At 41.7% G+C, this 27,736-nt stretch overlaps 1 protein-coding gene across 3 annotated transcripts in view; it reads left to right on the forward strand.

The window, feature by feature from the left end:
• The window catches only part of NDST4 (N-deacetylase and N-sulfotransferase 4), a 2,547,020-nt gene that overhangs the window by 2,385,962 nt on the left and 133,322 nt on the right, over nucleotides 1–27,736 (forward strand). For all 3 annotated transcript variants that reach the window (XM_069631065.1, XM_069631066.1, XM_069631067.1), the window contains one exon: nucleotides 16,049–16,151. In XM_069631065.1, coding sequence (XP_069487166.1) covers nucleotides 16,049–16,151 — 103 coding nt within the window. The remainder of the gene's footprint in view (nucleotides 1–16,048; nucleotides 16,152–27,736) is intronic.

Here is a 27,736-nt window from a genome sequence, read left to right on the forward strand (position 1 = left end):
TCCAATCCTAACACTTCTCCTGTTGGCTAAGCATCACATCTAGTTCTAGTTTGAGGTGTTTACAGCGTTCGCATCCTTCTGACCGTCACGATTTTGTGCGGCATGAGACGGTGGTCAGAACCAGGTTGGTTTCTGAGTGCATACAGTACCAGTGGAAGACAGTGTAACCATCCCTTCTTTAGAGTAAGTTTCAACTTGGCTATCCTTTCCTTTAACAAGCTGTTGAGCTTCTCGCATATCTCATTCCCTTGAGGATGATACACCGATGAAAACTTGTGCTTTATACCAAGCAACAAGCTGATCTGTTCAAATATTGCATTAACAAAAGGAGGACCATAATCTGACCTCATAACTTCCCACACTCCCCATCTGGGAAACACCTCCTTCACCAGGATTTTGGCAGCACAGGTAGAGTCTGGGTGTGTACATGGACCTGCTTCTATCCATCTAGAGAATGGACACACCACAATAATGAAATACCTGTACCCGTTACATACTTGAATCATATCGACATAATCGATATGATAGTGCTGAAAAGGCCCATTAGGCCTTTGGATGACTCCTCTAATCACACATAGTGCTTTCCCAGCTGTGAACTTCTGACAGATTATGCAGTTTACCATAGAAAATGCAACGTGTTCTGCCAAGTTCGGTATAAACCAATCTTCGGCAACTGTTGCTGCTAGATTCTCTTTTGTTATGTGCGCTGGATAGTGTAATTATTCCAGTGCTATCTTCAATAAGGCTATAGGCATCACTGGTTTACCAGTGGTGTATTGTCACCACAAGCTCTCGGTGTGGTTTAAAGAACACCCTCTTTGCTTACATAGATTCTTCTCTCCCTGTGGTGCTTCTCCTTGGAGCTCCATTAAGTGAGTTTTTGGCATATTTCTATAGCCTTCCGGCTCACTTCGTGCAATAATCATTTTCTCATGCACATCAGACATTTCCACATTCATTATTATTACATCTTCGGTTGCCACACGCTTGGCTTCAGTGTCTGCTGCTTGATTTCCACGTGAGATAAAATCTATCCCTTTCGTGCGGGTGGTGAATTTCACAACCGCTATGCCCACTGGGAGTTGTAGTGCCTTAATGAGCCTGTCCAATAAGGTGGCGTGCTGGACTGGTATGCCATTCGCTCGGAGGTAGCCCCTCCTTTTCCAGCACACTAAGCCTGCGTGCACTGTCAACGTCACATAGGCGGAGTCACTGTACATCGTAACTTCCTGGTCTGTGTGATTCTCGAGTGCGAGTATCAATGACAATAATTCTGCAGCCTGTGCTGAATAATGTGAGGGTAACCGTGCACTAATAAGTACTCGGAATTCCCCATTTGCTGTGTGCTTCACCACAGCGGCACCTGTATATCTTTGTCCGTCATTATGATCGATCCTGGAAGAACCGTCAATGAAGACGATTTCTCCTTCTGCCAATGCATTTTCTTTCACTCTGGGAATCTCATCATAAAATATTTCATAGTTTGCGCAATCATGGATTGGTTCTCCTTCAGTGACTGGCTCTACTATGAACATAGCTCGGTTGACTATTTTGCATCAAACTATTTTAATCGCTGGATTTGATATGACCACTTCATAAGCAGAAGCTCTCTGAGATGTCAATGTGCGTTTTGGCTTTTCTAAATTGGCAAATAATGCACGCTCGATGAATAACTTCATTGGCCACCCCATCACAATGGTTGTAGCTTTTTCTATGGCAAGCGCTGTGGCAGCCAAACTTTGTTCGCACAGGAATTGACCTCTCATTACTGGGTCCCAATTCCCACTGTAGTATGCCAGGGGCTTGTGCCCCAACATGGTTTTCTGTGTAAGGACTGCTGTCATAACACTGCCATTTGTGTGTGAAAACAAGTAGAATTCCTCTGCATAATGGGGAATCCCTAAGACTGGTGCTTTGCAAATGTCATTTTTTAGTTCATCAAACCCTTCCTCCATGGTCTTAGTCCATATGATATTTTCCTTTGTTGCCTGTGCTTTCTTTAAGGCTTGTAATAAGGGCTTGGTATATGAACTGTAATCAAAGACCCATGCCCTAATGTAATTGCATAACCCTAGAAAACTCTGTATTTGTTTTATCGTATGTGGCTTAGCTGTTTTTGAAATGGCTTCAGCTATTTCAGGGTTAAACCTTTTCCCTTCATGTGAGATCAGCTGTCCTATGTACAGCACTTCTTGTTGACAATATTGTAACTTCTCCTTGTCAAATTTATATAGTTTCTCAGCAAGTATAGTCAATAGCTGAATGAAATTGCGTCTGCACGTTTCCTCTGTTGTGTTGCAAATTAGAATGTCATCCACATAATGCAAGACAACACTCTCTAATTCAATATTGCTTAAATCCATCTGCAGGACCCTATTGAAGATTGAAGGAGACTCATAATAACCTTGAGGCAGCCTTGTGCTTTTCAGACGAACTTAAATGACGTCAAATCTTGTGAGTCTTTGTGCAATGGGATTGAGAAAAATGCATTTTTTAAGTCAATCAACGTGAAATACCGTGCTTCAACGGGTATATTACATAGGATCGTTGACGGGTTTGGGACTAGAGGGAACTTGGCCACGACTATCTGGTTTATCGGGCGCAGATCTTGTATTAAACGCCAAGACCCCACTTCCCTTTTTTCACAGGGTAAATCGAAGTATTGCATGACGACTCTGACATCACTAAGATGCCCTGATCCATCAGAAATGTTCTTAAAAATACCTTCATCTGCCTCCCTAGACATGGGATACTGTTGTGCTCTTGGTAAAATTGCTCCTGGTTTCAATTTAATCTTCACTTCTCCGACTCCTTTCAGTAAGCCTATGTCATAAGGGCCTGCAGTTTATACAGAGACAAGCACCTTTGCCATGTCGTCATCAAAATATTCAGGATGTATTTGTGCCAATATCATTCTCTGAGGCACCTCTCTTTTAATCATTTCCACCCAATGAATGAGATTTACTTCAAATGTCATCTCAGCTTCACCTATTTGCTTTTCAAATAGATCGTCATCAGTGAAGTCAGTCAACCTGTAACCTTCCCCAATAGTGATTACTGCGCACCATTGTCTACCTTCATCATCACAACCATCAAGCAAAACCATCTCTTCTCACACTATGGCTGCTTGTATTGTTAAGGAAAACACTTGTCCCTTTTCATCATGCATAGGTATTCTTGGTCTGAACAGAAACTCATCTGGGGTTCTCATTGTTTTGTCTGCAAGGTCTGGTAGTCATGACATTAATATGTGCACTCCATATGCGAATATCTCTGGTTCCAATGGAATAGTTCTCATAGCCATTTGTCCTGCGTATGCTCTAATCATTTCGCACACGTTCGTGCATTCCTGGAGTTGAACATACTATACCCTTCTCCGTGAAGAAGAATGTCATATTTAACTTTGTCATTAAGTCTTGTCTCAATATATTTACAAGAGCCTGACTCGAATATAGCAGTGGCACTTTTATGTCACATTCTCCTATGGAAACTGGAAGTTCTTTTGTAAAAGGACATGACTTGTTGCTCCTGTAAAGCCCTGAGTATTTATGACATCACCAGACAAAGAAAACTTACCTTCACGTATACAAGAGTGTGTCGCAACTGTGTCGACTAAGAAAGAATATTCTTTATCCCCTATAAGTACATCTACTCTTGGTTCCTCGTGAGGGTTCGGTGTCACTGATAGAACACATCACTCCCAGTGAGCTATCCTAGTCCATATATATTCTTGTCCCACACTGAGTGAATGGGTTTCCTCCATCACCAGTGGCATCTCCTATTCCAGAATTCAGTACCTGCCCTGTACCTGTTGCATGTGACAGTTGCATCAGAGACTGCTGAGACTGTCGCTGTGGAAAATGTGTCACATTCTGCTGTGGTTGCAAGCTCTGCTGTATTCCGTGTGCTTGCTGTTGTACCGTGTGATTATGCGCAAATCCATTTCCACCCTGCTGCGAGAACGCAGATGGATTCACCATCCCTCCTCTTGTGAATTGGTCATTTTGTACCATTCCTTGACTTCTGCACATACGTGCTAGATGCCCTGTCATCCCACACGTCGAACATGTTGGCAGTGGTCTGATTACTTGCCAATTTTGCATATCCTGGTTTCCGTTTTGCATATTTTGAATACCTCCCTGATTAATCTGAAAACCTTCCTGATTACTCTGCCATCCTCTTTCTCAAAAGCCTTTTCCTCTTGAGTAAAACCCGTTATTGCTTTGATCAAACTGCCTTTGGTTATTCATCTGCTGCATGGTTGATCCATCGGTATTAGTCATCATTGCCCCCTCAATGGCATATTATTATATTTTTTTCTGCACTAATTTAGCCTCTTCACCCTTTCGTGCAACCTCCCTTTTGCTTGCAGCAACCTGCAATAATGCGCAATGGTCAGTTGTATTTCAGACCAAGGCTTAGCCTCAATCCCAACCAATTTCTTGAGCTGCTTCTGTACCTGTTCTGGCAGCCCTTGGCATGATATATGGTAAAACAATGGTATAGATTTCCCCCAAGATTCCCACGTTTCCAATACCCATGCATCTTGGAAATTCTGAATATAAAGCAACGGATCATCTCCCTCCTTCATCTTGCGTGTCATTATAGCTCCCATATCAGTGTCTGGGTATAGAACTTGAAGCGATTTCCATACCGCGATTCTGCAATTGTTACACGGCGCTCTGTCATGCGCAGTATTAACTGTAGTCACCCCAGGGTAACCTTCACGTGTCCACAGATTGTCAGCTCTATCACCAAGTATGGCGATTAAAAGACCCTTTATGTCCCCTATAGCTAAAGTGTTCCCTCTCGTCATTTTTTCTAACTCATGTATCCATTTTCCGGCTCCAGATGTCAACATTGGGAGCTTATTTTTCAAGTTTTCTCTATCCATCTGCGGCCAAGGTATATATTGTGGCCTTTTTCCTCCTTTCTCTAATAAGGGGAACTGCAACACATTAAACTCTTTTTCCTCTCTCATCATTTTTCTGTCTACCTCAGGGTAATATTCCTGCATTGCTGTCTACCTGGCAATGTCCTTAGCCTGCTCACATAGGGTGGTGGAGACACCCCCTTCTGACCGTGTGACACTCCTTCATGCCGATCTGATTGTATGGTTAACTCTGGTGTTTTAGGTGCAGACCCAGTAGAATCCGACCATCTTATTCCCTTTCCCCTAGAGAAGAGTCTTGCGTGACTTCTCTCATCTTCTCTTTCTTCACATTCTTCTCTTTCTGCGTCTGATATTGTCTGTGCCCAACTCGTGCAACTTATCTCATCCTCCTCATTTGTATTCAGTGTCAACCTCTCTAAGGACAGCTCTCTATGTCTGCTACTCCGGGAGGCATCCTCTGTATCATACAACTGAGTGCTCTCAAGACGCTCATCCTCTCCTTTCCCATGGGGTATCTTTTCTAGTCTCATCTCATCATATATTCTATCGATTGTCACTCCGATGCTTCTGGTGTCGAAGTCATCTTCTAGATGTACTCTAGACAGGCCTGGTACTGAATCGTACTCAGGAAATAATTCTTCTATGTCTTCCCAGTCTACTACTGAATTGGGTTTTTTAACCTCTCTTTCCATATGTTCGAGATCCCGTGCTCTCTGTGTTTGCTTGCATTCTATGTCATCATCAAATTCTCTCTGCTTCCTTGCTTCCTCTCTGACCCTATCTTCCTCTTGTTTCCTCACATCTTTTTGTTCATGTGCCCTTCGTATTGCCTCACCTCTTCATCTTTTTATTCTCCTCTCCCGTATTTTCTGTTCTTCTTCTTCTATTATCCCTTGCTCTATTCTTTCGTGACCATCAGCTGTTCTCTGCTTATGATCACATTTTCTTTGTTCCTCCGCATTTTCCTGTTTTCTGACCTGCTCGTCATGATAGAACTGCTCACGTTTCTGCCTATCTTTTTTCCTAACCCTTTGTCTCTTAATCGTTTTTCCTTTTCCTTCTCCTTCTAATTCGCCCTGTTCTCCCCTTTGTATCATATCATCAATGCCCTTACCATAGAGTTTCAATAAATCTGACCTCCCATCCATTCATTCTGTGTGAATGCTATCTCATCATTCCTTTCCTCATCTCCTTTCCATATCTTTACCTCTCTTCCTGTACCTAGAGATGTACTTGCTTGTACTTGATCACCATTTTCCCTTTTGCGTCTCTCCTTGTCCTTCGGGACTTTGGAGGTAATATCTCTTTCTCTGTCCTTTTCTGGGCTTTCGTCGCTGCTTTGCGTAGGCGACTCACATGACGGGTTGCTGTATTCCGTGGCTGCTTTAAGTTCCCTCAACGGGTACCATCCCTCGTCTTTACTAGCTTTGCTTTTTGTTTCAGCTGGGGCGGGTGGCGCAGAAGGCTCTTCCCCCCCCTCTATGCATATATTCAGTATCCAATCTAATGGTGGCTCCTCTTCTTTTTCTTCTTGATACATTTTCAAAAGTTCTAAACTAGCCAGGCGTTTCTCTAACTTTTTTCCCCGTATATGTGGCATGTAAGTATGTTGTCATGTGCTGCAGGACTGTTTTAGATAGCGATCCTCCTTGGGGTCATGGCATAAACATTTTGTTTGCAGTCCCTTTAACCCATTCTGCACTGTACTGTTTAATCTTAGGTGCATGCTTCGGCAACTGTTTGCACGAGTGTATCAATGGGGTAATTTCTTCCATGCTTAACCTGTTTATCCTCTCTTTATATAACACTTTATTATACTTTACGTTTCACAAACAAAATCAACAGTATGAGGGAGCACCGATCGTCGCAAGCGCCAATCCCTTTTTTCCAACAATCATTTTATTTTTACTTTTGTTAACAACCATCAATCCATGCCATGCAACATTTTTTCCTTATAATCGTGCAATTTTCATGCTATTTCAAAAAAATGTTTACCTTATGACGTCATAGATTAACTAAAACACATAAAGCAGACAGACAGACTCTGGCCGGCCACACAAATGTCATGCCATCTGCTTCCTCAGATGCATCCTGCCCCCTATGTGTATTCTGACATGGAATGTAAGCCCATCTCTTTCAGATTGTCTTTAATCGATCTGGTCTCCTACGTCATCCTATCAATCAGGACTTTAGATGAAGGCTTCTGCTAGCGCTCTTTAAAACCTAGGCACTGGGCGTGTACTATTATCTCGGCCACACTCATGATATCTCTTTATATTGCTCGTCCACACTCGATCAATGTTTTCCCCTTATATATACATTTACATTATACTCTTACTCTGACATTATTGTTGTCCTAATTCCCTCCGTTACCTTCCTTTTACTTGTTTTTAAGGCATGCAAACTTTTGGCAAAACATTCAGTCTTTTTCACCCACCGTTCGCATGTTTTTCCTCTCCGGATGCTCGGGATCACCGCCTTCGCTACCGCCTTTCCGTGCTGCTCGTTCGATCAGCTGCTCGTAGAAGTGGGAAGGGGTTTTTGGAGGAAAGCAAAGGTGCCTTCACACCTAACCTGCAGGGTTTTCAATTAAACTAACCACTATCTATGGGGATCTTCTCGTTCTATCAGACGGATGGCAAAGGACTTGTGATATTGCTGAGGACCTGAAGTTACTTATGTCGATGGCCAATAGGTATCTTTTCTAATCCAACCATCAATCTCTGCTACCAAGTAAACTGGATCGTCTCCAGCCAGCCCTCTGACTAGGGATCTCCAAACAACCCTTTAAGATGAGTACCCTCGAGTTAGATGGGGATGCAGATCCGTACTCATGCATCAAATAATTATAACAACTCAATAGTTTGGCAAAGGGAGTCTGTTTAATGACAACTACATAAAATGGGGAGTTCAACGAACATCAGCAACTGCTCAATCTTCTCTCTCTCTTTTAACTACAACTTAATTTCAGAAAAAACACAGTATTTATAGCAAAAACTTGTCATCACTGACGCGCAATCTTAAAAACCTAGCATGCAACGTGATTGGTTATAGGAAGGTAACTTTATCATAGGTACTATATCTGTATGTGGTAACGGGGAGAGGGGACTGGACAATCAATGTCAGGTGGGCAACTAAGCCCTTCCTTCAAAATGGCCTCCATGAACTTCACTAAAAGTACGGCATCCAATTGACTCTACTCTCTATAGGACCCTAGATCACACGGTCCACTATGATTGGGTTGGCATCAACGCCATTCATAGTTTTCCACTTACTTCTAGCAGCATGCAGAACAACCAGCCAGGTGCAGAGAGTTAGTCTGCACCCCAGCTTCCTTCCCATTTTGTTACAATCAATCATCACCTCAGCGGTCATGTGTCAATTATTGCTTTGTAGTTTGGCCTCGAGTCTGCTTCTTGGTCTGAGAATTTTTAAGGAGTATGGTCATAGCACAGATCCATGCGTAGGTGTGAAAGTCTTACTCTTTCAGCCTGCCTTGTCACGTGGCTAGGACACTGTGAAATCGACCTCTTCTTCATGTATTTTCATGTATGTGATTTAATTCTGCCAGTCTCCTACCATCTGTGGCTTATCTTGACATTTCTGAACAGGATACTCTGTTCTTGTCTCCTTAATTGTATCCACTGTCGGCCTTTTCCAACCAGATACAACCTTGGCTTCTTGGCATGGTTACCTTCAGCTGAGTTTCGCTCTGTCTTAATTCTAGATTTGTTTGCTGCGACACCCTCCTCTTGGGAACTTAGTATCCTTTGTTCAATTCCGCTCATGTGCGTATTGGAGTTACACTCATATATAAAGTGCTTTTGAGGTATATATATATATATATATATATATATATATATATATGTATATATTGGCGCTTGCCACAATCTATTTACTACTAAGTATAAGCAAGCTTCACGATTTCTTTGCTTCTTGCGGTTTCTTGCATCTGGACATGTTTATTTATTTATTTATTTATTTATTTCTTTATTTGTGTATGGTTTGTTTAAACCTTTACAAAAAGAGATCACATAGAAAACAAAGAAAAACACAATAAATATTACATAAACAATCGTTTTAAAACTACGGTAATACATTATCATTTGATTTTCCTAAAAACAAACCTAATATCATAATTTTATGAATTTATTAATTTAAAATTTCATAGTATAACATATCATGAAAGTGCACAAAAATTCTTTAAAAAGGCAATGATTCTTAATTTCAGGACCGTTGAGTTGTTGTGTCGAATCTGGAACCATAACAACTCAGTATCTACACAATGTAAGTAACTTATAAATTGCTCAAAATATCGTTTTCGTTCTTTCAGGAGTGCAGGACAAAACAAAATAAGGTGCTTCAAGGTTTCTTCCACCCCTTCTTTTTTACAGTATTTACACCAGCGCCATTCATCTTTTAGCATATTCCATCTCTTTAAGACATAGTTAGTTTTATGCACATCAAAGCGGATTCTCATATAAGTATTTCTAAAAGTAATACTCCAACCGGGGTTTAAATTTCCAGCATGAATAGGCTTGATTCGCAGTTTTAGATTGCGCTACTGCGTCCAGAGTCTGTTGCCAATCATTACATTTCAAGATGTTTTTACTTTCAGAGGATTATTAGCGAGCAGTTCAAGAGATATACCTGCATCCCCCAGGATTTCTTCAATTTCTTCTTTCAAATTTGTACAAAACACATTTGTTGTATCTTTCCCTGCTAGCGTATAGAGTGAATTTATATTGATCAATGAACATTTCCTCCATAATAGTATTTTCTTCCACACAATAATAGATTTCAATGACTGTAAGCCAAATTCGTATCTGATTAATTCAATCGATATACACTTGGGAATAAAGTTTAACACACCTTTCCAAATTACACTTTCTAATTTTTTCATCAGATCAGTTTTTTCCAGGTCATAGAATTCTAGACCTTATACTAATTTAGGAATACCAGACATGGTGTAAAACTGTTTTAGCGGTATAGCTGTAAATCTCCCAAATTTAGCGTCAAATTTACGCATCTGTCTTAAAATCATGTCAGCTTTAGTTCTTAACTGTCTTTTCACAATTGCCATGGAACCGTTGCCTGTAAAATGGTATCCCAAGTATTTAAAAGACTTTTGACAAGTAATTTTTTTCCCTTGACAATACCAAGATAAACGTGAAAGATTTTTACAACACTTACCTAGACACATAATCATTGTTTTATCTGCATTGATTTTTAACCGAATGCTAGCGATAAACAGTACAAAAGCATTTATGAGTCTCTGCAAACCAACCTTATGTCAGTAGAGAAGTAAAAAATCATCAGCATAAGCTAGCCATTCTATAGTGATACCACCTAATTTGGGGGCTATCAAACCTTTCCCTTTCATTTCATAACCCGCTCTGCAAACATAAAGGTTAAATAAAGTGGCAGCCAGTTTACATCCCTGCCTCAGCCCATTTGGAATTACCTGTTCAGAAGATAACTTCCCTTCTGAATTTAGTCTGATTTTAATTTTAGTGTTAGAGTATAGCTCTATAATCATTTCAAGGAGATGTGCAGGAATCGCTAAATCTCTTAACATTTCCCATAGCGTGTGTCGGTCCACCAGGTCGAACGCTTTAGAGAGGTCCATTGCCGCCACAAAAATTGTGGCACCTTGTGTTTTGAGAGCTTTAGATTGCAGACTTTTCAATACCAAACCACCACAATCTGTGCCCAATTTCTTTCTGAAACCGATTTGTTTAATATCAAGGATTTTACATCTGCTAATCCAATCGTCCAATTCTTTTAATATAATAGACGTAAAAATCTTATAGTCAGGGTCGGATATTGCTATAGGCCTATAACTTTCCGGAGCAGACCTCAGGCCTTATTTATATATAGGAATCACTATGGCAAGTTTCCATGATTCTGGTATTAATTTGTTGGTAATTATGTCAGTAAACAGTATATGTAAAATTTCTCCCCACAGGCTCCCGATTTTTTTAGCTTTCCCAATCAACTTCGATATATTGTGAGGCGAGATATCCAAATCCCATTTAACCGTTTCCTTTTCTTGTATAGTGTTGGTGTTCAGTATATTTTCATCACAAGATACCTCATATAAAGCTACAAAGTGCCTTTTCCACATATCTTCGCTGATTTGCGCAAACAGGATCTCTTTTTGTGTAATCAAAGTGTCATTTAGCAGTAACCAGAAATTAGAAGTATTTTTAATTTTACACCATCCATTTGATCTCTGTACACTTTACTAGCAATTTGCCAGTTCTTGTATGCTTGTTTCAATTTTTTTATTTGAATACTTTTCTTTGCTATTGGTTCGGACCCATTTTTTAGCTTACGAATTTCTTGTCTCAACTCTTTTTTTTTAGATAAGGTCTGATTGTCAAACACATGTATGTGTGTCTTTTTCTTAGAGTTGCTTATTTTGTTTATACATGATTTTTGTGTAATTGTATTTATATAATGAGTAAACCCATTAGTTGACAGATTTATTATTTTCCCTTCATTCGACATGTGTCCCCAGTCTTTATACAATGCGGAAGTGAATTTTTTTGTTTCATTGTAAGACCATCGAATCCTCGTACCTTTGATATTGGTAAGTATTTCTTCATCATAGACTGAATAATTATTTAAATTTTCAGTGTGTGGAATTTCAATTGCAAGTAAGTTATGGTCACTTGTAGGCATTTCTACCACAGTTAGCTGTGACATAAAGCATTCAAAACCTTGAGTTACAAAAAGGTAATCTACTATAGAGCCAAAACCCCTCGCGTGCCATGTCTGTTTGTCGTTGTATATTTTGGTTAAACCCATAATTTTCAAAAAGTTCAACCAAATCGCACCTCTTCGTTTACTGCTAGGTAACATGGATCTTGATTTATTGTCTGCCGCGTCTATATCCCATAACAACTCATCAATCTCCACCTTGTTGAGATTGCAATCAGCATTTAGGTCCCCAGCAAGTAACACAAAATTATTCAACATCAATTTTGTTTGTAAGAGTGTTAATTTCTTTCAGCAATTGAATTTCAGTGTATTTAAGAGGGTTCCAGTAAATATTAATAGTACATACATTCATACGAGTATTTCCTAATCTGATGTTACACGTAACAGCAAGGAAGATTTCTAGTTCTGCCCATACATCTACATTCACCGGATCCAAAGTGAATTTACACGCAGTAAATAGGCCACCCATAGGTCTTCCTTTATCGCCTTTTACCGCATGTATCTGCCAAGTGTAATAGTTCTCCCAGGACAGTTGTGTGGTTGCCCAAGTTTCTTGAAAGAACACAACATCAAAGTTACTCAAGAAATCAGTTACTTCTGTGTTATGTAACAGCTGTGAATGACCTCTTGAATTCCAGGATGCTATCGAGGCTTTACCATTGTTGCTAAAGTGGCTTCGCCAAAGTCTTTAGGGATTCAATTGCATTTTTTAAAGCAAGGGTCAAGCCTCTTAGTTCCACCTTGTCAGAGCAAACATCAACCATTTCCGATGTTTTCTTTATTTCTTGGTTGGAATAAGCGTTTCTCCCCTGAGTCGAATTATTACGACCTTGCTTACGGTCAGGACAGTTATATTGATTTATGTCAAAGCCTTTTCATTGCAAAGTTTCGGCTTCTTTCAGCAACTGCATTCTGACTAACGCTGATGGAATTACCAATCGAACGTAGTCAAATCTTTTTCTATGAATGAAGTCTACCAAAACAATTTCAGCAGGGGATATCATCTCCAGTGTCGGGATCATAGCAAATAAGGACATGATATAGGGGCGGTTCAAGGTTAACATTCTACCCTCAGGAAATAATGTAGTGAGTATTAGACTTGGTAAGTCAGCCCTAGCTGGGTTTTTTAAATCTAGTACTTCATCGTTGTCTTTGTAATTTTCATACCACTTTTGTGTGTTTCTCACTTCTAAGTAAGGTTTAGTATCTTCAACTGGATTTTTGTTATAGTTTTGTTCTTCAAGAATTTTTCTTACTATTTTATTAATATCTTGTTGATTAAGAGTCTTTCCAGCCTCAATTTCACCTTTACCATTAGCACATTCGATCTTCGGTTCTAGATTGTCATTGATATCTTCTAATAGTGCGTTCAGGATTTCACTATCAGAAATTCACGTTTCATTTTGCATCAAGGTATTGTCCTCGCTAGTTTTGTCATTGCTAGTGGTTTGTTTCGGGCTAATATTTTCTTGTGTATTTTTTTGCTGTTGCATACGTCCAGAATTGGCCGAAATAATTGGGCCAGACAGTTTAATCTTGAGACTTAGATTCGAGTTTGAGACTTGTTTGACTTTATGGTCTTCTAAAATCGTGATTGGACCTACAGCAGTGCCTCCCAGAGAATCATCAGTCTCAGTTGTCATGTTTTTAGATTTCGACATTGCAATTGGTTTTGTGGCATTGGCTTTAAACATTTCAAAGATGTCGGTTATGCCAGATTTTAATGAGGACAACTGTGAAGCGATATCTAAGGATTCCTTTTTTCTTTTCATCGTTTCAGAGATGGTTTTTTCAGAGGCGTAGTATTTTTCCTGCTGCCCATACTGGGTAGTATTAAACTCATCACCCCTTGCATTTGTGGCCTCTTCCATATCTGTTTGTTTTTTTGTGTGTTCCGTCTTGTCCGGACTGGTTAGATCTTGCCGTTCCGTTTCTATCATATTTTTAAAGTTCACATCTCTTAAGAATTTACACGATGTCTTGGCAAAATGCTTGTTTTTGTTTTTGTTTTGCATCTGTAGTAGCTTTTTTTTTTTTTTTTTCGATATATTAGGTTTTTCTCCTAGTTTTTCACCGTTTGACGGTAAGCCATGTTCCTGAGTCTGGGCCGATGTCTTGGTCCCTGGTAAGTTTATTTCGATTGGATTACCTTGTGTCTGCGAGTCTTCTATGACAATTGCTATGGGAATAGATATTTTTTCTGAATTCCTAGGATTCTCCTCTGTTTTTTTATCATTTGATGGTATCACTGCGGGTTTTACTACAGGTTTGGCTAGGATTTCATTAAGCTTAGCCGGTACCTGCTGTACCGATATGTTAATTTGTAGCAGTAGATCCGTTTGTCTTTTTAATTCACTCAAGATTAGGCGGTTGAAAATCCCCATCAAAGTGCAGATATCTGTATTATCTGTTTTATCCAAAAATAGCTCATTATTAGAATCTCTTCCATTGGAGATTTCTGAGACAGAGGTATCATTTGGTTGAAAGGTGTCCAATTCAGCTGTTCTAAATACATTAGGGGTGTCGTCATACTGTTGTTCAATTGTATCTACTTCCCTTTGTGTATTGGCTAACTCGTTCCACAAACCTTTCAAAGCCTCTTTTTGAGGAAGGTCAGTTAGTTCTTCAGCAAATAGGGACTGCGAGTTAACATTCAATTGTAGCTCTTCAATTCCCTTATCTTTGCTTGCATTCAGATTATTTGAACAGTTAATCGCACATTCTATTAATGCCTCTTCCTCATCAGATTGTTGCGGAGGGAGCGGTAAGGCAGCAGCTCTCGCTAAACTGGCTCTGCGCGTGGATACTGCTGCAAAGAAGTCAGCCCGTGGGTCTTTCATGACAGTTGGGAGTTTATATCTTTTGTTTTTCATAATTACAATTCCCTTTTTTGTCAAAAGAAGTCAACTTTTAATACCCCTAATCCGTAGTTCACTCTTTATTACCTGTGCTAGCTTCGATCTATGTTCCTTGAAAAGATGTTCAGCTGAAAGATGGCTATCGTAGTGTAGTTAACTGTTAACAGTGAACAGTAAACAGTCCTTTGTCGTCCTTCGTGGTGCGCGCGTAGGTGCGCTGCACCTTGGGTAGTTATAGAGTGTGGGTGAGGTTGAAGGGGGGGTGTCACACAACACCAGACCAATGGGAGCTGCCTAGAAAGAAGGAAAAGACCCTTTTGAAGTAGTTATAGAAACACAGGCAGTTTGTAAACAGGCTTGTAAACAGGCAGCCTATTACATGTCCATTAACTAACACACTCTATGCAGGCAGTCTCTAGCCAACTTTCATCAGTCACCTCCAGGAAGCTTCCTGTGTTGCACGATGAGACGTCCTCCTTCTATTATACGTGGAAGCTGCACGCTGAGTTCTAAGCGGCGCTGGCGCATTCACACGAACGGCAATTCACTCCAACGGCAATTCCCCACAGTAAACAGTCCTTTGTCGTCCTTCGAGGTGCGCACGCAGGTGGGCTGCACCTTGGGTAGTTATAGAGTGTGGGTGGGGTTAAAGGGGGGTGTCACACAACACCAGACCAATGGGAGCTGCCTCCAGGCAGCTTCCTGTGTTGCACGATGAGACGTCCTCCTTCTATTATTCGTGGAAGCTGCACGCTGAGTTCTAAGCGGCGCTGGCGCATTCGCACGAAAGGCAATTCACTCCAACGGCAATTCCCGACAGTAAACAGTCCTTTGTCGTCCTTCGAGGTGCGTTTAAACTAACTGCATATTATCATCGTGCATATGGCATACGTTTCTGTATCTTGACATCAACTTCTTCACCTTAGGCTCAAGATGTCACTTATCCATGGTATTTCGTCTCTTTGTCAGTATTCTCAGGTCATTATATCTTCTATATGTGTGTCAGTCCAATTTCTTATGACGTCACTATTTGTCTTCCTTTATTATCTTCTTGGCTTCTTCAGGTATTCTATTATGACAACCGTCATTCTGTCTTGACTGTAAATATAGTTTTTTCAGCGGGTACATTACTGTCCATGTTTTCTTAGGTGTTGGTACTTCAATAGATGCTGTTACTCTGCAGAGCCCAACCGCTGCTCTTTGATGATTTATTTGTTCATCATATTTCACATACTTTGGCATGAAAGTACCGGGTACTACGAAGGGGGTGGCTTTAGTGTAGATGACACTTGGCACGTCCTCTTCATCATGTCTTTTCATTTTTTAGAAATATTTAATTGGGCTTGCTGTCTTGCTGAATGAATTTATGTTTGCCCTTCTATGTTTAAAATCTACCATCATGCTATCTGCCTGATTGCAACAATGCAAGATTGATACTATGCACAATACAGCAAGTGCACAGAACAAACATTCCATGGGAACAAGGTCCTAGATTCCAATGTATTATGAATAAGGTACTTATGCCATGATGCTGTGTTTAATTCACACCTATTGTCTTCATGTATTGCAGGTTTGACCCTCAAAAAGGTTTCTGGTGCCAGCTTATTGATGGCGGAAAAACGAAATGCCTGGGCAAAAGTAAAGGCCGAAAATACCCACCAATGGATTTGGAGGTAAAGAACAGCTGTGTTGATAAAATCAAGGTAGAGATTGGCTAGAAAATCCTTTTGGTTCCCCAGGATTGTGCCTGGTATAATCTATGGCTCTTTGTTGTCAACTCTGAACCATTTTCCCCCATTAGGGATAATGTATACTCAATCCAAAACTCTGGCAAAAGTCACCTGCGCCAAAATAGCAACTACACACCAAGGAACAGACACAGCCATGGCCATCAGGCACCTCACTATATCACATGTTATTCTCTACCTTCCTGCACAGGGTAAAGGCAACCTCAGAAATGGTACCAAACGGGAGTACACAAGAACATATGCAGAGAACCCGCTGTGGCAATGGAATGCCTTTGCACCAGAACCTCTGAGAGGAGAGATGTGGGAGCAGGGTACAATCATGTTTGTGGAAGGCAGCAATCATGCAAAAGATGAGAGGTTCCTGTGGGGGAGAGATATTCCTGTGGCCAGAGCTGTCTCTCAGATGCCATGTTATACTGTGCCCCATATAGTATCATCATAAACTGTGTTTGTATGCAAGTGTCATTTCTCCAGAAGGTGCAGGTGAATTCTGGGATGGACCGGGAAACAAAAGAGGCCCCGGAAATCATTTTCAAAGTGGCCCCATATTACACATTTTTACCAAGCCCAACCCTTTTGCAATGGGGACATTTGGAAATGCAACAAAAAAGAGGCCCAGAGTGCCAAGGCCTACTGGGAAATCTCCAAAGTTCTCTATAGGACTGTCTAGCCCTGGGTGAATTATGGTACACTGATGCATCTTAGATATAAGAGGTCCTTTATTACTTCAGTCCAGTTTAATTCACCACATTTTTCTTCTGTGAGTTTAACTCACCAAAGAACATTTAATTAGTTCAAATGAATCGGCGCACACTCCCCCTTATCTTGCCATAGACTCTACACCCCGACTTTGTTCAACATGTAAATAGCTCCATTTCCCTATAAACTGTAGATCATGTGATTAGTGTGGGATCTGACAGTGAAGTGTGTAAAATGAGCAATAATCAGATAATTTCTAAACATGCGAACCCCCTCGTTATCCAGGTGAATAATGCCCAAAAAGCTGAAGTGACCCGGGTAACAGTTCATACGTTTTCCTGGGAAATCTTAGTCAAAAAGGTGACTGATATGTCTAACCCTGGATTATAGCTAGGAATATGTGCTACTCGCAGGTTTAGACATTCCTATGCTGTAAAGGCTGAAGCACACATGTTCATGTCAGCACACTTGGATCTATTCGTTTAGGGTTGAGCCACGTGTATCCAGCATTTGAGAACCTGTATTAGTTGTAAAGTTGATGGTATGAAGCCTGGGATATGACATCATCAAACTACGACGATATGTAGGTGTGTGTTCTGACAAGGGCAAAAATAGGATTTTGAAACATCTTAATTTCTTGCTTAGTAAGAAAGAATGAGTCCAAGATGAAAGTGTCCAGTTTAAATAAAAGTAAAAGAGGCAATTAATAACTCAATCACCGTAGGCTGCAATTCTTGAGGCGGGAACAGAGCCTTACATTATCATTAACTGTGAACAATTAACACCAGACAAACCTTTGCCCGATTGTGTGATCACATCTCTTACCACTACAAGACAATCCAGGAGAAATGCTGCTCGATTTGTTCTTGAATAGAAAGTACAAAGGTATCAGTTTAAATGTAGGTATGATTAGATAACGGGGGCACGCAGCTCGCAATCCCCTTGTGACTTTCTTGAGTTCGGCTAATTATCATCTCTCTGAGATAATCAAAACAAATGTGCATAGGCGTAAACAATGAGATCAAATACTTGGCATTGAATTTGCCAATCCAACACAAAATATTGAGAACAGACGCATGATGTCTTCAATGAATGGATAGGAAAGAGTCTGACATGGGATTTGTCCACAGGTCACTCGTGTAGCAGCAATGGGGGCTCAGGGACAGGTCAGGGAATAATTATGCAGCAAAAAATCGTGAATTCTTTATATTTCTACCGAAAGAGCATGATGCAGGACCCCCTTATTCACAAGAGGGGCTTCAATATTCTATGGAAACCACTTAAATATTAACAGATGTAGATGTGTTTCAGACTGCTGTCTTTTCAATTTGTCAACCAACTTGAACATGCGCCTTTCTCCAAATGCAAACACGTGCTTTGAGTTGAAAAACTCTTTTTCTGGGAAACTGAATAAATATGTGTGAATCTAACATGATTCCCACTTTCCAGTCACTCATATGTGATACTATTCAATAATGTATCGGAGGCGGCCTCTCTCTCTTGGCGTACGCATCAGAGTGCGAGCGTGAGGTGCGGCTTGATACGTCCATAGAGGTCCTTTCCTCTAGTTCCTCTAGTTCCGGAGGAGCGAGGAGGCAGACGAGCCGAGCCGGGTGGGCGATACAAAACGCAGAGCGGAGGAGCGGAGTTCTGGCCGGGTGGCCGGTACGGCTTGGCTGAGGGCTGAGGGTCTTGGGTGGCTCCACTGAGGTGCTGCCCTGGTCGCCTGGCGAGCGCCACGGTGGCGTGGAGCTGCAGCGGCGGAGCTTCGGGGGACGCAGTAGAGTGGTGGTGAGTTCCCTGGACGTGCTGGGGAGCAGTGTGGGGGTCGGCCCCACCGGGTTGTGGACTGGACGGGGGCTTGGAGTGTTTGTGGGCCCAGATTGATTTCTGGGCGGGTCCCCGCGGCCGTATTTGGCTGGTCTGGCTGAGGTCCATTCCGGTCAAGACTGCAGCCTGCTGCCCCTCACGTCTTTCTCGACGCTGGCTGTCTGGTGCAGTAGCCTGGAGCCTGGCTGCCCACTGGTGGGGTCTGGTTACGCTGTGCCTATCTGCACATAACCTTGGAGACATATAGAGAGTAGGCAGAATCACTGAACTCAGCCCATTGAGCACATGAGGCTAATTATCCCAGTATAGCAATAATAAGTGCAACACACCAATAGTGCTAAGTTAGGTGGACCTACTAGAATAGCTAGCCCTCGGCTATCAATCCAAGCGGACAATACCTGGAGACTGTGGGCTGACGCCTTTGATCCAGAGATAGTACAATAACAGTCTGCTAGTGGGAAGATAAAGTGGGCGTTACCCTGCAAACTGTGAGTTGTCGTAGTGCGTAGTCCTGGCACTCATAGACAGTCCACTCGAGACGTCACTAATGCAATCTGACAAGAATCTTAATTATCCTGTGTACAACCTAAGGAAGACCAAGTCAAGAACAGTTGCCTGGGGTCCTGCCAACAAGAAGGCTGAGATGGACAACCTGATGCCTAAAATAAAAGCAAAAAAAAGCTCTCCGATCAAACAAGGTGTGATTACCTCTTTCTTCCCCCCTCGTGAAATAAATTCAACTATAATTGAAGAAGTTGCACTCGACCAACGGGACAATCCTATATTGAGTATATCTAACTTTGAAGACATTGATAATAACTCACTATTAGACCTTTGCTTAAATATCCAGAGAAATATGACACCACAACCGGAAGTGAGATTTAATAACAGTAGCTGTCTATTGACAGGTAAACCTATGGACATAATTTCAGGGTCTTCCATGGTCAGAGATCGACCAGAGAGACTCTCCGCATCTCCTAATTTGGCGTTAGCCTCAATGGAAGATGACCCTGATAAAGTAATAGACCGCATCGACAAATCTAGTACAGGGTTAGCCGAAATAGCGGAGATTCAGGCATCGGTAGCCTCGCTGCAGTTCGCACTTAAGATCTTGCTGAAAATGTCGGGGCGGATCCTAGCCAATATGGACATCCTCATCAGGGGAAACAAGGAGAGAACGATTTCGGTTGAAGATGTGGAGGCTAACCTATCTGAGGCAATCCATGCTACTAGTGAGATGGATAAGCAACAAAACTTGGAGACCAACGAGAAGTCAGACAGACCTGATCCATTTTTTTCCATAAAACAAAAGCGTTTAGCAAGAAAAATAAACAAGGGCAAAAAAATTAGTGTTACACAACCAACATCGACAGAGATGAAAGAGAGGGGAATGACTACTAAGAAGAGTAGGAAAAGAGCCGCGAGAGCCAAGAAAAGAAAGGCAACTCGCGATGGATACCTGACCAGCTGGCTTCTCCCCGAACAGGGACCGACAGTGGACCATGATGAAAGTGCAGAGATCGTGGAAGGGCCGGAGGCGAGCCATGGCAGTGCAGTAGATACAGCCATGGTAATCAGTCAACCGACGGTACAGGAAGATCTACCCCTTGAAGTAACAGGCACTTTGATCAACAAGAAAGAGAAGAAAGGAAGCCGAATTTGCCTTATTAAAAATCTATATCAGAGCAAGGTTAATAAATGGCTATCGCGATCAGAGTTTTTGATAAGATTATATTCTGTCCCTCAACTGCGGGTACTAATTTCAGATGACTTCCAATTCATTGAACCACTGAAAGGTCCGAATCCCAACGTCTCAGCCATCCACTGTAAATTTGCAGCCACGGCAGATTTATTAAGAAAGTATAAAGAGGAATTAAAATCAGTAGACGTGGATGTGGATGTTGATTTAAACAAAATTAACCCCAGCTGCCGGGAGGAAGAGGTTGCCGTTGCTGAGATTACAGCACCCTGTCCCAAAATACAGCTGGATAAGAAAATAGAAGCGTCTGATGTCCAACAGGTTTTGAAATGGCTGGCTGACGCCCTTCCTGAGATCTTAAAACAATCATGAGAACTATCGGTTGTATCCTGGAACTGTCGGGGTTTTACGCATTTACTTACACCAGAGGGCTCTGCGAAACTGTTTGATAAATCTAGCTGTTTCTGCCTGCAAGAGACTTGGACATTGGACCCTTTGGTATTAGATGGGTACACGTTGTTTCATGCCGCTGCTAAAAGAGGTGACAAAGGCCGGCCTTTTGGTGGTCTGGTGATAGGAGTGGCCAATACCTTGGGCTCCAGGCAGATTGGTTCTAACTGCGGAAACAACTTACTCGCAGTTGAAGTGATGCTTGAGGGCATAGACTCTATGTTTTCTTTTTTGTTGGTAAATCTCTACAATCCGCCTGGAGCTATACTAAGCGAACACTTACAAGACTCTATACAGGATGTGTTGGCAAACAGGTCGCCCATAGCTACTAATCTGGGAGTAATGGTTGTGGGTGATTTCAATTGTCATATGAGTGGACGGGTGTGCAAAATGCAAAATCCTAAATTGAAAGAGAAGAGCATTATGCTGCATAAAAAATAGATACTGAGGGCAGTACCTGGGAATCCCTGTTTGAACTATGGGACATGATAATGCTTAATGGCAGAACAGCTAGTGATCACCCTGGACAATATACTTGGTCCAATGGTGCTGCTAGCAGCACATTGGACTATATATATATATATGTCCAGGGCTTCAAGAGCTGATTGACGATCTGATAGTTATGCCTAACGTATGGAGCGATCATGCCGTATTAAAATGTACAATGAGTATTCCTCGAAAGCAGCCCTCAATTAGCAATACGGGTACTGTAAAAGTCAAAAAGGCAGGAACCAGGATTTCCTGGTCAGATAAGAATATAGCACTAGCGGCAGAAACTTTGGGAATAGTAGTGCTTAAAGAGCCGCATAAATTCAATGATATGTCCATCAATTCGATAGAAGACTGGATTAGTGCTTTTTCAGGCAAACATGCTGTGGCCCCTATGGGGTGTATGATAAATAGTGTGGGGAATAAACTACCATTTGACAAAACAATCAGAGACATGAAGCGCAATCTTAGAGCCGAGCTTCGCAGAGTCAAGAAATCAATGGCCCCAGGGGAAGCCTATCATCGGACTATTAGAGCGATTAAAAATAGATATAGATCGGCCATTAAGGAGAAAAAAAGGGCGGACAAGGTTCTTACTTGGCAAAAATTAGTGAAGACTGTATGCGAAAAGAAGACCCGTAATATCTGGTCTCTCTTAAGCGAGGCTCAGGGTACACAGAGGGGGACATTGGTCAATCCTATTGAAGCAAGAGTGTGGGTCACATATCTAGAAAACAGAAACATGGTGGATGAGGAAACAACAATATTGGGTAGGCCGCCTTGTGAGGCCCCATTCCCTGTAACGTATGAGCTCATCTTGAATAAAATCAAAGAGTTAAAATCATCAAGAGCACCGGGACCCAACGGTTTGGCTAATGTTGTCATGAAAGCATACCCAGAGTTCTGGGCAAGTCTGCTAAACATCTTGTTCCAGAAAATATTAAAGACAGGTAAAATTCCCTGCTCATGGCAGACGGCAATATTAATACCAGTTTTTAAAAAGGGCGATAGACTCGACCCAAGCAACTATAGGTTGCTTTCCATGCTTGATGCCACTGGAAAGATATTTGCCTCACTTCTGCTTAAGGAGCTACAATCCTGGGCAGAGGGCAGAGGAGTACTGTCCAGATTCCGAAGTGGGTTTAGACAAGGTTACTCCACTGCCCACAACATCTTGATTATGGACATACTGCGAACCAGAGCCTTACGAACTAGATCGGTCCCGCTTTACGCATTATATATAGACTTCACAGCGGCGTTTGACTCCATACCCCGTAGTCGGTTATGGAACAAACTGTATACAATGGGATGTCCCGATGGCCTAATATACTATTTAAAACTCTTGCATTCAAATAACTCAGTTAAACTGAAATTAGATCAAAATGGCCATACAACTCAAAATGTTATGCAAAACAGGGGTGTCAAGCAAGGATGCGTAACGGCTCCTTTAATTTACAACCTATATACCTACGACATCCCTGAAGCACTAAATAAGGTGAGAAACTGCCCGCCGAAAATTGGGAAAGCTAGCTGCCCAGTACTAGCATACGCTGACGACTTGGTGATATTTGATCACACCATCAGTGGGATGCGAAGATCTGCGGTTGCACTATGGGAATATGCTGAAGAGAATGGCTTAAGCATTAATCTAGGAAAAACAAAGATTATGAGATACACAAGAAAAAAGGTCTCCCGCGTGCAACTCTCAGTAGGGACACTGAATATTTCATATGTCCCTCAATACCGTTATTTAGGCATTGACTTTGAAAATACTGGGGATTATTTGGCATGCAAAAAAACACGCTGTATTAAAGCTGCACAGTTGACTGCCTTATTTCATAGATTTACGGTCAGCCATAGTGGCTTTACTCTATGGGGTATAAGGCAACTCTATATACAGGTGTTCGCTCCGGCGATAATATATGGCCTGGAAGCACTATTAGAGTCTGATCTTAGATGGCTTCAGATATTAGAGGGTAAATTCTGGCGTCGTGTGCTTGGTCTACCTCCCTCAATTCCGATGGCCATCCTTAGATTAGAATTGGGTTTAACCTCCCTAAAGGCATTGGTGTTAAAGAAGCGAGCCGCGTTATATCTCAGAATGGTTCGAGATACAAGTAACGACATATTCCTAGCGGTACACCAGGAAATAATAAAGGAAGGAACAACCTCTTCAATTGTTGATCAGATGAACAATCTGTTCTCCGAAATAGGCTGGCAATCCAGAGATGGTAAATACTCAGATAAAGTAAATAGAGCATTGAGTAAATGTATCGACCTTTGGGATTGGCTGGAGAATTTTGAACATCTTAAGAGTTTGAGCAGCTACCAGTATGTGCAATATAGACTATTTGAATTTAGGAAACCCCAGAGATACCTGAATATCTGTCCATCTATCAAGCTTAGACGGTTTATATTACTGCTTCGCCTACAACAACTACCTACCCTTAGTAATACGGGGAGAAAAGGCTGCATGGCTGCCGAGGAACGTATCTGCCGATTATGTAAAGTGCATAAGAATTTGGAGACTGCAAAACATTTGCTGACTGAGTGCTCGGAGATGGTTGGCACTTTTACCCTCCTTCTCGGCAGTTATGTGCATGAAACTACATATATTGGGGAAGCTCTGTTTTGGCATTATTGCCTCAACTCCAACAGTCTACGTCTCTTAATAGCTCTGTATACTGTTTGGTTGCAAATTGAAACAAGATTGGGTATAACTCTGTAGAGGAATAGGTTTTATGAAATAATTCTCATACAGATGCTATGAAATTTTATATATATCTGAGTATAATGTGAATTATTTGTTCTTTTTTAACATAGTATTTTGTATTGCAATTCATGTATATTTAAAAATTGTATTTGAAGTATGTTAGACTTTTTATCATGTTAGTTGTGTTAAATTTGTGTAAAGTTTATATTTTAAACTATAGCACAATAAATATTAAATAAATAAATAAATAAATAATACAACTTCAAATTCAAACTCTCATTTGTTGAACTGCCCTGCAGAAGAGTTTATCAGCTAGAAACATGTACATTTGTAGAAAGGCGTTTGTAGAAAATACCTTTATTTAATATATGTTAGAAGACATATGTGAATCATGGATTATAATATTACATAATGTTTGCATTTTATTCATCAATTTTAATGTTAAAATAACGTCAAACTAGAAAAAAAGATTTGTACCTTTTTTCCAATTTAATTTTTAGAATATGAGGCTCTCTAGGACCAGGTGTGTTAGTTTGACTTTACTATGGTATTGATTGCGGAAAAAAGGACCAGGGAGATCATTTGAAGGACTGCCCTGCTGTGAGTCTACTAGAAACAATGCACTCTGCCAATTGCCACAAAACAGTCAAGAGTCTGCACTAGGGAAATGTCTCAATTGGATACTCACAAGAGGCTTAGAATGGACCTATTAATGGACTGGAAGCGTCTCACAGTGTTGGTTACCTGTTAGAACTATTAATAGTTTAAAGTCTCCTACCAAAAGGAAATATAGAGGATGATCAGATTCTTAACATCAAATTGGGTGATAAGGGACACCAGTTCCGTGTGGTTCTCTGGAGGAGGCCCTTAGCACCACGAAGACAGCAATATCAACTCTACCAAATGCTGTTGCTCAACAGAATAACCAGAATGTTGAGACTCATCCATCCAAGTTTAGCTTTCAATGAACTGGCAACCCACTCCCTGCTCCACAGTTGCGCATCACTGAGTTGAAACGACTGAAAGAGCTGAGTCAAGCAACCCACTTTAGAGATACTGTCCCATTGATGCACCTCACTACCCTCAAGACACTCATATCAAATGCATTGCTACCTACCTTTGAACAATCAATCAAGATCATTGGGCCTCCCAACTCGAGGACAACTGAAACAGGGCCCGAGTGAAGCTGAGCCACTAAGCCGCTCGATTGGAAAACAAGTATTGTTTCGCCCACTTAAAGTGTTAGACTGTAGATCGAACCTGTACAACATGGCAGGCGACCAGCTCAAGGCTGTCAGACCATGAACAAATGGGTTAGGTCAGAGAGCATGTGGGCCAAGTGTCATTTCCAGACACGGAGAACCCCCAGCTTTACCTGAGGCCCTTAAGAATGGCGAGGTTCCAATTCCCTCCCTTGGCCCAAAGAATGTGTAGAAACTATCTTTGTGCTGTTATATTTTTGCATCAATTCCCCCTTTCCCTTCTGCACTGCAGTTCATGGTTTTTCAGCTTGCCTATCAGTACATACATTCAGTTCCCTGCGTGTTTACACTTTCAGACATGGGTTCTTCGTGGTGTAGAGTTTTTGGACATGATTCATAAAGACTTAAGACTTGCAGTGAAGCAAATCAGGAACTGCCTGTGAGCATCTCAGAGTTGCCCATGAGCCAATCTGTGTGATTGACATTTGCACATGATCATCTCAAAGATGCTCCAGGGTCCAGATTTACCCTAGCTTTAGGTTTTTTGAATAAGGTATAAGATAGCAAGCAAGAGCAAATCAAAGGAGTTCAGGGAATCTTTTGATTTGCTCCTGTGAAAGTCTTTCTGACTTGGCTCTTACTGTTTTTTTTTTTTTTTAGTAAAGACTATGGGCCTCATTACACGGTAGGCGGTAAGGGTTTACCGTTACTGGTATTTTACCGGTACCGGTAAATCCTTACCACCTTACTACGAGGTCCCTTTGCGGGTTGGGGAATTTAACGCCTGCTTTTTGCAACCGGCAAAGGGACCCAGGGAGCTAATTACGGTACCGCAATTTGCGGTGCCGTAATTAGCACCTTCCCCTTTCCCATTATGTCCTATGGGGCAAAAATGGGAATGGGGAAGGGCAATGGTGGAAGGGGGAATTACCGCCCCGCCAACCTTGGAATGGGGCGGTAATTCCCCTTTCCACCAAGGCGGTGCCGGTATTTTACCGGCATGAACCATGGTGCGAATTGCGCCATGGTTCTCGGCCTACCGTGTAATGAGGCCCTATAGTATTATAGAGCCTTCCTTGAATAGACCTTTCATTACAGTGCTTGCCGTGATAATATTGTTCGGCAGATTCCACTGGTGATTAACATCTCTGTAGAGTGTAGCCTGCCTGCTGCCCAGATTGCCAGTCAGGTAAAGTGAAGCGTACTTTGTGCGTTTTACTGTTTAACCTTTATGGCTGAAACACTGCAATGCCAAACTGTGGTACGAGTATGGACATTGCGCATGGCTCCTTCCCATCGAAATGATTCAAGCCAGAATAAGATGCTGCCACACTCACTTAATGAGGCAACATGTATGATCATTTTAGCACAGTCACTTGCGGAAGTAAGGGGATTTCACTGTAAAATGTGGTCATAATATTTGCCATGGGGCAAATCTATGGCAACCTTTGAACAAGTTAGATATAAACATATATTTAACATCTATTGACAATCTAGCCAACATCACCCACTTGTACAATCAGGCCATGGTTAGGGACCTTTTAAATGCAATGGTCTGGGGTTTGACATTTAAATCCGATAAACGGAGCATCATTTTTGAACAACAGAATAACAGTGGTTATTGGTAGGAGGATGTCCACTAGATTGGCACCGTGTCTGGCGCTGAAATGAAGGGTGAGCACTCTAGGCCAGGTAACTCTGTGCGGAATTTGGGAATTTGAGTGACTGTTGGATCCCTCTTGGCCCCAGAAAATTCCTGCCTGTAAACGGGGTCATATCTCAACCGCATCCTCATGTCCTCTACTGGCTCTCCATTCATTTAAAACATCCTGTTTCTGGTTCACACTGTACTAAGTGGACCTGGCCCTTTATTTAGATGAAACAAACATTATCATTTCCTTTCCTCTTGAAAATGTCACTACCCATTAGATTTGCCTTCATTAGGACCCACTTGGGCCTGTGATGCTTCCCACCTCTCTTCAAATGCTAATCTTTCAGACGACTGCTCCACCAGAGTTCACCTGATGTTCACAAACTCCTCCGAGAGGGAAACCTATTCCCCCCTTTCCTGAACACCAGGTGATATCGGGTAGAACAGTGGTTCTAAAGAATGAGTGTTTGGCGAGAGAAGGGACAGACAGAAGGTGCTACAGTTGAGAAAGTGTACCAGCCACATTCCCCGTCTGAAAGACACTCTGCACACGTTTTCCCTAGTTTAGCTTAGTGACAATTAACCTGGTGTAAATGGGCTTTGTAAAAATACTGTGACTTAAAAATGTTGCCTATACTGAATGCGCCGCCTTTGCGCCGTACTAAAATCCTGACCTCCCATTACTCTGACTAATGGGAGCGGAAGTTGCAGGGGTGTCCCCCGCTCCTGTGAGTCAGAGTAATGGGGGTCAGGGGTTGTGGGGGTGTCCCCCACTTC

The sequence above is a fragment of the Ambystoma mexicanum genome, chromosome 6q, assembly GCF_040938575.1.
Source record: "Ambystoma mexicanum isolate Mex_15411 chromosome 6q, UKY_AmexF1_1, whole genome shotgun sequence".
NCBI classification, from domain to species: domain Eukaryota; kingdom Metazoa; phylum Chordata; class Amphibia; order Caudata; family Ambystomatidae; genus Ambystoma; species Ambystoma mexicanum.